This window comes from Condylura cristata, unplaced genomic scaffold (genome assembly GCF_000260355.1).
Source record: "Condylura cristata isolate star-nosed mole 26May11 unplaced genomic scaffold, ConCri1.0 scaffold00035, whole genome shotgun sequence".
NCBI classification, from domain to species: domain Eukaryota; kingdom Metazoa; phylum Chordata; class Mammalia; order Eulipotyphla; family Talpidae; genus Condylura; species Condylura cristata.
Window position 1 is genome coordinate 3,046,440 of NW_004567136.1, and position 14,223 is coordinate 3,060,662.

General features: G+C 48.6%; 1 protein-coding gene across 1 annotated transcript in view; it reads left to right on the forward strand.

Annotated features, from left to right (window-relative positions):
* Positions 1 to 14,223, forward strand: part of OCA2 (oculocutaneous albinism II) — a 133,579-nt gene that overhangs the window by 6,144 nt on the left and 113,212 nt on the right. Inside the window, exons 3-6 of the mRNA XM_004692949.2 lie at positions 2,646 to 2,804; positions 5,254 to 5,311; positions 7,342 to 7,414; positions 13,527 to 13,687. Coding sequence (XP_004693006.2) covers positions 2,646 to 2,804; positions 5,254 to 5,311; positions 7,342 to 7,414; positions 13,527 to 13,687 — 451 coding nt within the window. The remainder of the gene's footprint in view (positions 1 to 2,645; positions 2,805 to 5,253; positions 5,312 to 7,341; positions 7,415 to 13,526; positions 13,688 to 14,223) is intronic.

Genomic DNA, 14,223 nt, shown 5'->3' on the forward strand with positions numbered 1-14,223 from the left:
AGGCCACGGGGTTTGAATTCGGGGTGGGACTCTGGATTTATCAACTCCCAGTGTTGGGAATGATCTGTTCCCTCCAGGAGGCTCCTGATGCACGTTGTGTCCCCCTGGCTTTGTTCTGCTGCACTTGACCTTTGAAGACCCAGAGGAGGCGAGTCAACATCTTTGTTCTGCCTCACCCCCTGTCAAGAGATTTTTTGTGTGTTTGCACAAAAAGCTAATTGAGATATTGATGGTGGGAGGGTCTCTGATACTTGTCTTTTTTGCCAACTTTTTTGTGCAGGTTCAACTTGATAAAATGGCTTATTAGGATAATATCCATTGCTTTAAATATTTTGAGAGAAGAATGCATCCTTTTCAGGGCTCTGGGGTGGAAGGTGCAGCTAATAGTTTAAGGGTCAGAGCAAGCCCAGTGTCTGCAGTGACCAGAACAACAGCCCCTTAATATACATGGGACGCAACGCTAAATCACACCAAAGATTCAGTTCTTCAGTGGCACATTTCAAGTGGTCAGGGAGTGTGTGTGGTGACCCTGCTGGTCAGGGCAGAGAACATTTCATTGCCCAAGTGCACATCACTGTTCTGGAAACACTGATGCTCCATCTTTCCACTTACAACAGCTTCCTCAGCTCCAATTTTATGGCATTCCTTTTGTGCAGCAGTTGTGAGGTCATGACATGATTCCTTACACATCTGAGCCATTCCCAGGTGTAAAATTCTTAGAAAAGATTGATCATTTCCAAAATTCGAGCACTGTCAGCATCAGTTGTTATCTTGTTACACATTGGTTTTATTTTGTTAGTATTCGTTTATAAATGTATTTACATCGTTGTCCATTTTTATACAATGTTTGATTTGTCCTCTCAGATGTAAAATTCCCACCCCCAAGTTACCTGTGTACCATCACCATAGTCCCTTGTGTCCTCCCCCCATTTTAATCTTTGTCCCTCCCTTGTTTCTGCACCATGTCTCTGATTTATCGTTGCCTGCTAGTTTTGTCTTTCCCCCCCTGCTCCCTTATTTGATTCCCTTATATTTCTCGTGTGAGTGAAACCATCTGATGTTTTTTTTTTTTCTTCTGGCTTATGTCACTGAGCATAATCCCTTCCAGCTCCATCCATGTTGCTGCAAATGGCATGGATTTATCCTTTTTGATTGTTGAATAGTATTCCATTGTGTGTATAAACCACATCTCTTGATCCAGCCATCTACTTTTGGGCATTTGGGTTGTCCATATCTTACCTACTATAAGTTGCACACTGGTTTTAAATAGTGGACTCTGGAATGCTGGGCTTCTTATGAATAAGACTGCATTAAAAAAATTTGGTTATTTTTGCATTAAGAACTGTGGTACAGGCCAGAGGTGCACGGCAGTGAGAGGATTCACCAGAGACAGAGTGGGGAGCAGAACAGGCAGACTGATGAAGTACACTGCTGAGGGGAGCAGCGGGTGGGTCAGGAGAAGTTTGCTGCACCATGTGGGTCACCTCCGGGCCAGGGATCGAACTCGCACTGAAGCAGCTGTGGCCAGCTTGCAGTGCTGTGTCCTAACCCACTGTACCACCAGGGAGGAACTGCAATATTTTTTTTTAATGAACCAATTCTCCCATGATGATAGGCTAAGTGTCAGGAAAATCACAGTGCCCCACTGAGCTACCTGGTTTGGAGTGGCATCATTTGATTTTATAGATCATTGCTGTTATATCTACAAATATTCTATGCAATATATGCAAATTATGGGCTTTGGTGCTACCTTATTAGCATGGATACTGTTACTGTTGTTCAGATGCCCAGGGAGTCAACCATTCATTTTGATACAAGTTCTGACTTCCCCTTGATTCATTGTTTTAGATACAGGTGCTGTTCTCAGGCCAGCCTAGTTGGGCACTAATGTGATGCCCCCCACTCTGTTCATGCTTGTGTAGATGCTGGGTGGAAGAGCTAGGCAGCCCATCTTCCCTACGTCTCTGTTACAGAAAGCTAGTGACACAGAGAAGGAAGGTTGTAACACTCACTCCACTCTGCTTCAGAGCCAGTGTGACTAGGAATTGAGAAGTCCAGCACATTCAGAGAGAAGGGAGATATTAAAAAGAGCTGGAGCTTGTCTAAGCCAGAAACAAACCTCACTGCAAAGTCCCAAACTCAGAACAAGTGGATGTTTTTTGAAATCCACAATTCATTGTGAAGTCTTGAGCAATCCCAGCTTTCCCTTGAGCCTGCTCTCCTGTGATGTCAAGGAAGACCCATGCCTCCCAGCTGATAGCACTGCGCATCTATGTTTAAAACATCAGATTTGTGGCCCTCCCTGGTGGCGCAGCGGGTTAAAGCACTGCACTAAGAAGCTAAAGCCACTTCGATCCCCGCCTGCCCCGGAGGTGACCACATGGCGCGGCAGACCTCTCCTGACCCGCCTGCTGCTCCCCGCAGCAGTGTACTTCGTTGATCTGCCTGTTTTGCTCCCCGCTTTGTCTCTGGCGAATCCTCTCACCCTCCGCATCTCTGGCCTGTACCCAGTTCTGTATGAATAAAAAAAAAAAGCATCAGATTTGATTTAACATTTCACACCTCACCACTGAGATTGGGTGATAGAACCATAAAAATACCATATGTTTTTAATATAAAACTAACTGAAGAGCCTTGCTTTGCAGGTCCCGGTATATGCCCACTTACCACCCCGACTTCATCACTGCCGATGAGTCTTGGGAGAACAGCTTAGCTGAGTGGGCGGGTTCATCTAGCTCTGCTTCTCACGAGAAGGGGGACCTTCTGGACAGTGCGCCCAGCAGATTCCGTCTTTCCAAGATGAGGTAAGATGATATGGAGCCTCGGCCCTGTGCAGGGCAATGGCCTCAGCCCCTCCTGCTTGCCTGGGACTGGGCTGGGGTCTCTGCTTCATTCGTCCTTCCCAACTGGCAGGTTGCAGCGAGGGGGAGAGGTTTTCACATTGAGTGAATCAACACTTTTCCTGGAAGATTCCCTTTTCCCTATTCAAGGTGGTACTGCAAATTACGGTGGAGCTGGTGGTCTACCAGAAAGCCGGATGACAAACCCTATTGATTAACATCCTAATCTGTCCTTCTTGCTGGTCATGCTGGCATCTTCCTGACCACTGGTTTGCTTCAGGGGTCCCCCTGGTGTTTTAGAAGCTGAGGCTTTCACCTGCAGTCAGAGAAGAAGCACACTACTAGAAGATCTGCACCCAGGGCGGGGCCATCCTGGGGGAAACTGCAGGCACCTTACCACCATGGGGGACGTGAACCCTGAGGCTGTGCATGCACAGAACGGGGTGGGGGCACCAAACAAGTATGAGGGACTGTTGAGTGGCCAGTGCTAGGTTAAAGGAAGGCACCCAGCAGGGTACGGACATGAAGCCCAAGGGCACACAGCTGTGAGCTGAGGCTGGTTGACCCCAGGTCCTCACCTGCTGGCATGCCTCCCAGCCCTGTGGAGATCTTCTAGGTGACTGGCCTCAACCCCCTTTGTAAGTGCAGCAAGCACTTGCTGATGTGCTAGGGGATTATTTGAATCGTGTAAAATTGTGTGAACAGGGGTCCCATTCCACAGTGACCAGGATGGTGAGCCCCGCACCCTCAATGCCCCTCTCCAGCTGGCGGGCTCCGGCTCTAGAGGAGGACAGGACCCCAACTATCCCACGTCTTGGAAAAAGAGCATCAAATGCATTGGACACCTTGTTCTTTGTTTGGTTATCTGCTGTGTTTCACAGAATCATTGCCTTGAGCTTGCCACAGAACTAACACACTTGAATGCCCTTGTTTTTGACATGAACACCATGGTGATCATGAAGAAACTTGTAAAAAACATTTTGGATTGCCAAGTCTGCTGCATTTGTCAGTATATAGAGCGAAATTTGTATTTAGATCAGCTCTATTAATGCTCCATGCTTTAGGAAGAGGTGTCATTTTGATTCCCACTTAAATCAGAGCTGTTGAATCATAATTTGGAAGTGTGAAATGATTATTCATCAAATTCATTAAATCTACAAGAATGCAGAACAAATTTTTACTATTTTGAAGAGGTCAGAAAAGGTCTTGAGTGTCTTAATCTGGACTTCCTCTCACAAGCAAGTATGAGCCTCAAACCCCTGTGCCTGTGTGCACCCCTCTGTGGGGCGGTGGTAGTGTGGGCCCTGGACAGGTGACATGAGCCGGGTAGGCTACATAGGGCAGGCCAGGCCCAGCTCACCTGAGACATGAGGGCAAAGTTTAATGTGTCGTGGCCACTGGGGCATGAAGGCATCAGGGGCCTCACAGGGCGGCACAAGTGTGTGGCCTGATTGTGTATGCTTTTTATTTATTTATTTATTTATTTTTAAAGATTTGCTTATTTATGCATACAGTACTGGGGTACAGGCCAGAACTGTAGGGGCGGTGAGAGGATTCACCAGAGACAGAGTGGGAAGCAGAGCAGGCAGATCGATGAAGTACACTGCTGAGGGGAGCAGCGGGCAGGTCAGGGGAGGTTTGCCGCACCGCGTGGGTCACCTCCGGGGCTCGGGATCGAACATGTGCTGCAGTAGCTGCGGAGCGCTTCATAGTGCTGAGACTTAATCCCAGGGAGTCCCCTGATATGTCCTCTCCCATGCAATTCTTTAAAAGGCTCCGCCTGTACAGCCAGCCACAGCATTGCAATTTTCTTCCCTGAACTTTTGGTTTTCTCCTCTGTCAGTATTGTAAGTGTTGGTCAAATCCATATTCCCACCTTTCAGGAAAATTGGGGGGAAATCAATTGAAAAATATGAATCTGATGGCCCTCCCTGGTGGCACAACGGGTTAAAGGGCAGCACTGCAAGCTGGCTGCGGCCGCTTCCGCATGAGTTCGATTCCCGTCTGCCCCGGAGGTGACCACATGGCGTGGCAGACCTCTCCTGACCCGCCCGCTGCTCCCCTCAGCAGTGTACCTCATTGATCTGCCTGTTCTGCTCCCAACTCTGTCACTGGTGAAGACTCTCACCACCCCTGCATCTCTGGCCTGTACCCCAGCACTGTGTGAATAAATAAATCTTAAAAAAAAAAAAAAAGGCACAAACCTCACACACACCTTCAATAGGAAGCCGTGTGAAAGTGCACAGAGGTGATTTTGTTCTCCTCCAACAACTGCTTTTCTGGAGGTGGCAGGTTTGCAGGTGAGCGGTGGCCTCCTGCATACCATGTGTGGGAGACTTTTGAGCCTCGCTTTTAGGTGGAGATTCTCAGGGTCTGGGATTCCGCAGGGCCAGGTGTGACTCCTCTCTTGCAGGCGCTGTGCACGGTGGCTGAAAGTCATCAGCCTGTTTGTCTTTGTGGTGGCCTGTTCGGTGAGTACCTAGGCTGACCCTGGATGCCCTGGGCTGGGTAGTGGGCCCCAGAGGTAGGGAGCTCATCTTTTTCTTGGGAGAATATGTGAGGGGGTGTGGGGTGGCCGGCTGACTCCTCTGCTATAGTCCCCAGTCACAAGACAGAAGCCAGGTGACCTGCTTTGCTCCCTAGAAGTTCGTTAGCTTGACCCCTGGGGTCTCACTTCCTACCTCAAATGGCTTATCAAATTCTCTCTTTATCTTATTTAAAAAAAATTAATTTTTTGCATAGTAGAACCAGGGTGTAGGCCAGAGGTGTGGGGGTGGTGAGAGGATTCACCAGAGGTCTGCTGTGCCATGTGGGCCAGCTCCCTGGCCGGGGGTGGAAACTCAGGCTCTGGTGGTGATAGTGCTGAGACTTAAACCCCTAAGTCACCAAGGAATCCCCAGAATTCTCTTCTTAAATACACGCCATCAGCTGTCTTTATTTGTGCTGGGATGTGTCCAGCCGTCACTCTGAGAGGGTGCCTGGGCTTGCATCTGGCTGGGCCTCCCTGTTGAGAGGGAGTGATGCTCTATGCTTGCCCCTTCTTTGGGGCTGCTCCAGTTTTACTGCCCAGACATCCCTGAAGGGCCACTGAACTAGCACTCTTGAGGTGACCTGAGGGTGCCCTTTGACACGAGGGGTCACGTATCTCACTAGACTTCTATGGGCTGCGCGGCCTGATACAGCTCCCCTGGGACCACATTGCAGGTGCTCAGATATTTTTGCCAAGTGAGTGGGTGTGTGGATTCTGTGTGTGGCCACACACAGGGTGTGAAGGCCCTGGGCCCTGTTGTGTGTGTGCTTGTGTGGGACATGTAGGCCATGTCTCTGACCATTTGGGGTCATACTGTGCTTGGCAAATTACTTTTGGGTGAGAACCAGCTTTAGGCATTGGCATAAGAAGGGGTAGGATTCTGAGGAAGGTCAAGGTGTTCGGGTGGTGTTTCTGTGTGCGGTGTGGGGCCCAGGGCGAGATGTATCTCGGCGTCTTTACTCTGTCTTGGTTCTAATCTGGGGCGAGATGTATTCTCCTGCACAGGCAGCCATGGTGACAGCTACACACACCTGGAAGCTGAGTGTCTGACCCTGTGCAGCTTGGTTTTCATGATTTGTGTGTGTGATCAGAGGGAGCAGACTCTGCATGTGTGATGTGAGTCTCCCCAGGGTGACATAGAGACAGCAGTCTTGTATCTTAAACAGCAAGGGTGGTGTATGAAGTCAATGCTGGCTGAGCAGAATTGAGCACAAGCAACTCATTAAAAACCCACAAACGAGGGGCACAATGGCCCAGAGAGATGAAATCTGTGCATGAAACAACAATTACGTTGAACTCTAAGAACTTCGTGGTCTTATGTTTTGGTGACCGATTTGCCATTGGTCTTCCTGTTCACAGAACTGTGGTCCTGAAGGCTGTGCTGCTGGCCGGGGCCAGCTCGGGGGCGGGGGAGCCCCGGGTTTCTGAGGGGAGCAGGGTGGGCTGGGTCTCACTTGGTCCCCCTGAGAGCTGGTTTGAGATCTTGTCTAGTCTTTGGTCTTCTTCTGAGAGACGGTTTTGGTGGAGTGTGGACACATCAAAGTAGAATTTGGGGAATTAGTTTTCTATGATTTCGTTGTCTTATCACCACTGTAATGTAAATTCTCATGGTGTATAACTTGCTCTGCGAATTCCACAAACACGTACCACACCTTCACATAGGTTGTAGTCTTTACTCAATAATAGGGAAGGAAAGACATGTTTATCTACTCCAGACAATTTAATTTTGTAGCTGGTACTTAATGTTAAAAATTGACAAATGTCAATAACCAAGGCCCATTAGAACAGAAAATAGTACACCAAATCGAATTCTTATTTCTTAGTGTCTCAAAGAGCGACTGAGAGGGAGCTGGTGATTTTTGGACACATCATTCGGCATCATCACCTCTAGTTTCCACTGTAATCAGAATTGTTTAACTCCTGCCTGTCTCCCCCCACAAATCTACCATGACGTATTTTTGGTTGTTTCAGACATTACTTAGCCTGTATCCAGATCAAGAAAAGTTCTGGCAGTTATTGGCGGTATCACCGGTGGAAAGCTACTGTATCCGAAACATATGCCGGCAGGGTTGAGATTCACAGAGTGAAACCACATTCAAGGACCTGCACAGCTGTGTCCAGAGGCCGCTGCGTAGGAGATCACCATGCGTTTTGTTTTTCCAGATTTTCCATTTAATCAAAGATGAAGCCCTGGAAGCCCAAGAAGGGAGGGAGGCAGTGAGACTGTGATGGGTGGTTGATTAAGGTCCACAGGGTGAGGATAGACAGTGGTTCCTTATTTAGGGCCTGGCTTTCCCAGAGTTCTTGGGCACTCTGTCCTCAGCACCGCGTCCCGCCCCTCTTCACTTGGCCTTGTAGCTGGGTGCTTTCTACTGACCTGTCTTCAGGTTCGCCGGTTCTTTCCTTGGCTGTGTCATCAGGGGCTGGTGATTATTTGGTTTTTTCATGATCTTCCTCTTGCTATTTTTAAGGCTTTCTCACCTTCTGTTAGGAGCCAACTGTGGTACTACAGCTCCAGTTGCCATAACAAAACATCATAGACTGTGTAGCTTAACAGTAGACATTTACTTCTCACAGTTGTGGAGGTTTGGTTTCTGGTGAGATGTTCTTCCTGGCTGGCTCTTTCTGTCCTCACAGAGCCTTTGCTTTGGTGTCTCTGGTGTCATTTTGTAAGGACACTCATTCCTTTTTATTTATGTTTTGTTTTAATATATGTATACATATATATATATATTAATTTTTATTTATTTATTTTTACATCAGTTTTCATTTTGTGCATTTTTCATCTCAGTTGTAATCCCTGTGGGCTTCCCATGCCCAATTTACCTGTGTGCCATCATCATAGTCCTGTGTACCTTTCCCACCCCAGTTTTTTTATTTAAAGATATATTTATTTATGCATACAGAACTGGGGTACAGGCTAGAGGTGCAGGGACAGTGAGAGGATTCACCAGAAACAGACTGGGGATCAGAACAGGCTGACTGTCGAAGTACACTGTTGAGGGGAGCAGTGGGCGGGTCAGGAGAGGTCTTCTGTGCCATGTGGGTCACCTCCAGGGCGGGGTTCAAACTCATGCTGCAGTGGCTTTAGCTTCATAGTGCTGTGCTTTAACCCACTGCGCCACCAGGAAGGGCCCCTCCCTAGTTTTGATCCTATTCCCCTCTCCACCTCATACCATGTCTCTGGTTTAAAGTTGTTAGTTGCTTTCGTTTTTACTTTATCACAATTGCTTCTCTCTCTCTCTTTCCCTGGGTCCCCTATGTTCCTGCTATGAGTGAAACCATCCAGTATTTTTCTTTTTCTTTCTGGCTTATTTCAATGAGCATGATCCCTTCCAGCTCCATCCATGCTGCTGCAAAAGACATGCATTTATCTTTTTTGACTGCTGAGTATTTAATATTCCACTGTGTATATGTACATATCTTCTTGATCCAGTCATCTAGTTTTGGGCATTTAGGTTGATTCCACATCTTCCCTATTGTAAATAGTGCTGCATAAACATGGGGGTGCAGGTGTTCTTTTGAATTGATGTTTTTGAGGACACTCCTTCTGTTGCATTGGGGTTGTACCTTGACTTCATTTAATCTTAGTTACCTCCTCAGAGACCCATCTCCAAATACAGCCACACTGGGGGCCTGGGCTTCAACCCAGGGCATTTAGAGGGACACTGACATTCAGTTCAGAACACTGACAAAGTGTTCAGCTAGGAGATGAGCACACCCTAACTTCTGTAGGTATTAGTTTGGGGTTGGTGTCTCATCAGAGGCTGGGAGGTGTTGGGGTTGGTGGTTGCTGTGGTAATCTCTAGAGCTCAAATGCTGGGACTTTCTTGGCTTTTCCCTGGCTGTCTGAGAGGCTGTGCATACAGGTATAGAGCTTCCCTTCTCTCCCCCCCCCCCCCCGCCACCCACCCCTTGCGCCCCAGCTGAGGGGTTTCCGGCATGGCTTCAGGCTACAAGATCTAATGATTCCCAAGAATCATTAGGGGAGAGGAAGAGATGGTTTGTGTGGAGTCTGGGAAAGGATGCTATTCTTGCCCCCAACCAGGTAGGAGGGACATTGTTGGGCTTCTCAACCTCCCCATCTTCCCTGCGGGTTCCTGGAGGCAGAGTTGATAGGAAGATGTGAAACTGCTCTTCTGTGACTGTGGCTGACCTGACCTCTCAGGATTGCTGTTGTGGAACCTGCTGGCAGGTGGGCCAGGTGACCAGACATCACCCCAGGGGTGGGGGCGCAGCAAGGACTCTAATCAGATTTGGAGAGTGATGGATGTGGGAACAGGGGTTTGGGCTTGACTGGCACAGGATTCTTGGAAAAATTGGCCAATGTAGAGATGAACTGAGAAGCCTCAGAGTCAGGTCCCTTCAGGAAGAGAGTTCAGAGGAGCCTGCAGGGTTTGGTTGAAGGGAGAAGGTTGATCCTTCCACTAGTGCTGCTCTGAGCTTCTCACCGGTGCCTCAGAAAATGCAGTGTTCACTGGATTCCCCGTCAATTCCTGGAAGCTCACAGACCCTCTTCCAAGACCCTAGACTGAGAAACCACTGCGGAGGTTTGTGCAAAGAGAGGTAAGATGCCTCCCCTCGAGACCCCAGGGAGCCATTTGCCACAGGGCCCTAGGAAAGATCTCAGGATGTGGTGGTGTGGTACAGCTGATCTCAGCCCAGGGGCTTTGGATGCAGGCCCAAGACAGGAAGTGATACACGCCTGGATTGAAAAACCAGTAGCGATGTTCTCACAGTGGTCCTCGTGGGAAGAGAGCCCCTGTGTGCTTCTTTCCTGCCTTCTGCCTGGGCTGGGCCAGGTGAAAGCCTGGGTGACAGCCCCCAGGGGTGTGTGTTTTGTAGGAGGTACTTTTGGGGGAAACATCATTCTCCTTAAGTGGGAGACTAAGAGCTACCTCTTCCCAGCAAACTTTTATGTGTCCTTTGTCACAGCTGGGCTGCGTCACCTCAGTAATTGCAGGGCTTATTTTAGCAGCATTGCAAAACAGGAAGTGGCCGAGATTGCAGCCACCTGAGATTTTTGCACTTGAATAATTGTGCTGGGTATAGGGGAGAGCTGGCCAAGGCTCATAGACCATTAGTCAGATGGATAGTGGTCAGCAGCCAGTTTGTATAAAAGCAGATCAGTTAAGCTTGCTCACTGGCTCCTTCCCTCTTCCCTTCTCCCACTTCTTGGCATATGGTCTGCTTCTCATCACATCTCTCCTAGTCGCCCTAGACTCTCAGGGTATGGACATGGCTCATTGTACACATTTAAGTGTTTTATGTTCCCCTGTTCTTTCTCTCTTGCATCCCAAGTTCCTTAGAATACTCTAGAACTATGTTGCTCATGATGGTAACCACTGGCCACCTTCCAAGTTATATTAATGGCTTTTCCTGGGTATATGAATGAAGAAAGTTTTACCTCCTCATCACACCAACCACATTTCAAGTGCTCACCAGCAACATGCGGTTCTGGCTCCTGTATCAGACAGTAGGGATAGGAAACATTTCTATCATCACTGATACTTCCATTGGCCAGTGACATTCTAGAAATCAATTATTTTTCCTTTTGGTTCCAAGTGCTGGCACCAGAGATTTGTTTTGTATGACTCTCTCTTTCCTTTATCTTTCATGCTTTTTCCAATAACACTGCTCCTGTTTTCATTAAGGTGGGTCTACAGAGGCCCCGTTTTCTTACATTCATTCAATTAAGCAAAGGGTATGTCAAATAAAAATTGCACTGCATGACGTTAAGTGGGCAAGGGAGACGTTATTTATGCCTACGCAATAAGGGAAAGATTGAACTCAAGCCTAAATACAGCAGGCACAGCTGGGCACCTGTCAACTGGCAGAGAGAGGAGGGAATGGGAAATTGGGAAAACTGAGGAGGTCGGGTATCAGGAGTGGGCAAATTTTGGATGAACTGGACTGGTCAGGTCAAGAACAAGGCCTAGTGGAGAAAAGGCTGTCAGAGGAACCTTATTAAACTGGTCAGTAAGGAAATCCTGGCTAGTTGTTAATTGAGCATTTACTTGTCTCGTAGCAAACTGGAGGGTGAACCTGAAAGGACTCTACGTCTTGTTCCATGCCTGCTCTTCAGAAGTGCTCTGTTCATGTGTATTTTCCCCCACCAGGCTTGGGCTTCCAGGACAACCACCAGCATTATGTCAACCAGGACCCAGGACGTGGTCATGTTCCTTACAGGCCAAGCAGGGAGATGATTTACCAAGTACTCAGAGGAGGAGTCTGGGGTGGGGAGTCACAGGATGGCAGGGAGTTAGTGGAGGGGCTGTTAAGTTCTGTTTTGAAGTTGGCTTGTGGGGAAGCAGGGGAGCCATGGCTGATGTAGCCAGAGGTAGGAGGCTTTTACTCTGTGACTTCTTGCTCCCATAATTCCTTTGGGTAGGAAACCAGTCTAGGTTTAGAGAACGTTAGGGATGATGCTGTAAGCAGATATGTATTATTTAAATAAGTACTTGTTAAGGAAATGTAAAGTGTTAGAGTAGCATTAGTCTCCAGAGAAGTAGAGACATAAATAGGATGGAGTTTCCTCCCTTGGGGAACTAGAGCAATTGGAGAGAAGAATCTACAGCAAACCACAGTATGGTGTGAATACACACTAACAGAGCCCTGACAGAGAGCGGAAGGAGCAAGAGCACCCACTGGCATGGTGGGTGATGAGGAAGGATTTAAGGAGAGGAGAGATTAAGTGACACCCCAAAAGAGAGGTGTCTGCGGATTTGGGGGAGAACTTGTCATGAAGGCAGGTGTGAGAAGCATGTAGCCAGAAGCTACCATGGTCAGGGTGCCAGACTGCGGCACAACCTAAACCTTCTGTTGACTTCAGAATATCCAGGGGGGTTTTGAATCCTAGCACTTGGCAGGCATCTGGAAACAAGGAAAAGGATGAATGAAAGTGTGTGTGTTCCAGTGTCCCTTGGATTTTGTGTGCAATGCATTGGGGTGATTAATCAAAGATTTACTTAGTTGTTGCCTGGTTGTCTCCCCATCAGGCCATGAGGCCAGGAGGACGATGGCCTTACTTAGTTCCTTTCACTCTTGGAAGCAAGAGGTGCTTCACAAATATTCCCGAGAAACCGCTGCTCTTCTGATGATGACCTCCAGGTGGCGCTGTTCCACCTCCTGAGTTTCTACCAGGGCTGTGGGGTCCAGCCTTGGCTGAAATACTTCTTCCCACTCCATTTCCTCTCCCTGCCCTAGAGACAGGAGTAATTTCCGTGTGGAAGAAGCAGCAATGTCTCTCTTTTTTTTTTTTTCCCCTCAGTACATCCTGCCTCATGTGTAACTTCCTTTTTTCTTTGCCCTTTTTGGGTCCCAAAGCAAAGGTGGGTGCAGAAGCTTTCTAGCCAGCGCCATGGACGGCTGTCGTGGGCCCTCATATATACGTGGATAAAACCTTTTCCTTACCTGAGAGCTATTGTACATTTTGCTGGAGCAACTAGATAGTGAAAAAAGGTGAACTGTTCTGTGTCACCCCTCAATTCTCTGTACAAATCGTACAGATGCTCTGGCGGAAGTGAGGCCCTGATTTCTCCCTGAGGCTGCTCTGTTAGTCAGCTTCTTTTAGGGGGTGAAGGAAGACCAGAGATATTGGCTGCTGAATCCTACTATAACCAGTGAGCTGCTAAGGTCACTGCTAAGGACCCCTGATGGTAACGACAAGAAATAATCAGGCTGTGACATATCATAAGGACGTTTATTCGCAAACAGGGATTAGGACCACTAGGCCTTCCAAGGAGCCTCCACCAGGGTGGGGCATGGGGGGAGTTTTAAGGGGTAGGCAGAAACGTGGTCTAACTTAGCTTACTCCTTTGTTTGCAACCTTTGGGTGGGAAGAGAGAGTCACTTGTCCTTTTGTATTTACCCATGTAAACAAGACATGGAGATGACTCAGGACTGGCGCCCCCCCCCCCCAAGTCCAGCTAGGTGGTTAGAGACCAGATGGAGACTGTTTGGTTCACAGTCCCCTCCACCATGTTACACCAGAAACCCCAAAGCACACAGGCTGAAACCGTGCTGTGCTGATGCCAGGAGGCAGTAGTGAGGGACAGCAGAGATGGGGTGCCTTCCCTGGAGGGTGTGCCTGGACGGGTGAGGGGGGCTGTAGACGTCTCTGGCTGCCCTGTGTTTCTCCTTGACACACCCCCCAGCTGTGAACCTCAGCAGCCATGTGGACGCCACGCTGCTCCAGGTGAGCCTGGATGGGGCCCTGGTGGCCGGCGGCCCAAGTGGGCCTGGGAGAGAGGAGCACGTGGTGGTGGAGGTGACCCAGGCCGAGGCTCCGGGCTCCCGGCGACGGAGGCCGCAGCAGGTACTTTGAGTTGTTTGAAAGGGATTGTAACAACTTATTTCATCTCTTCATAAATTGACTTTCCTCTTGAATGGATTTGATGGGGAGTGTCACCATTATGAGACAGGCCCTCGACGCTTATCTTCTGCTTTGTCTTTGAAAGTCTCCTTTTCCCATTTCTGCAAGTCAATTATAAACTCTCACCAGTTCGGTAAAACCAGGCTGGTGAGGATTTTTTTTTCTTTTTAATCCAGAATGATTTTACTGGGCCATTCAGAGAAAGAGGATGTATTTGAAACTCGAGGTTTGTTATGTCTGAAGTGTGAGTAAACCTGGGCCTTTTTCCCGGAACAGAAGTCACCTCCACACCACAGTGCCTCAGGTTTGGCACCTGGTGTGGTCTTCCTAAGACACTTCAGCTGTCGAGCCAGGCCCCAGAGCTCAGCACCCCCTTTTGTGCGTGACCCTCGAGGGTACAGAAAGCCCACGACAGGGGCAGCACCGTCTTCAGGGCTCCACGCAGCAGGCCTGACTGGGCCAAAGCTGCCTCTATGTTA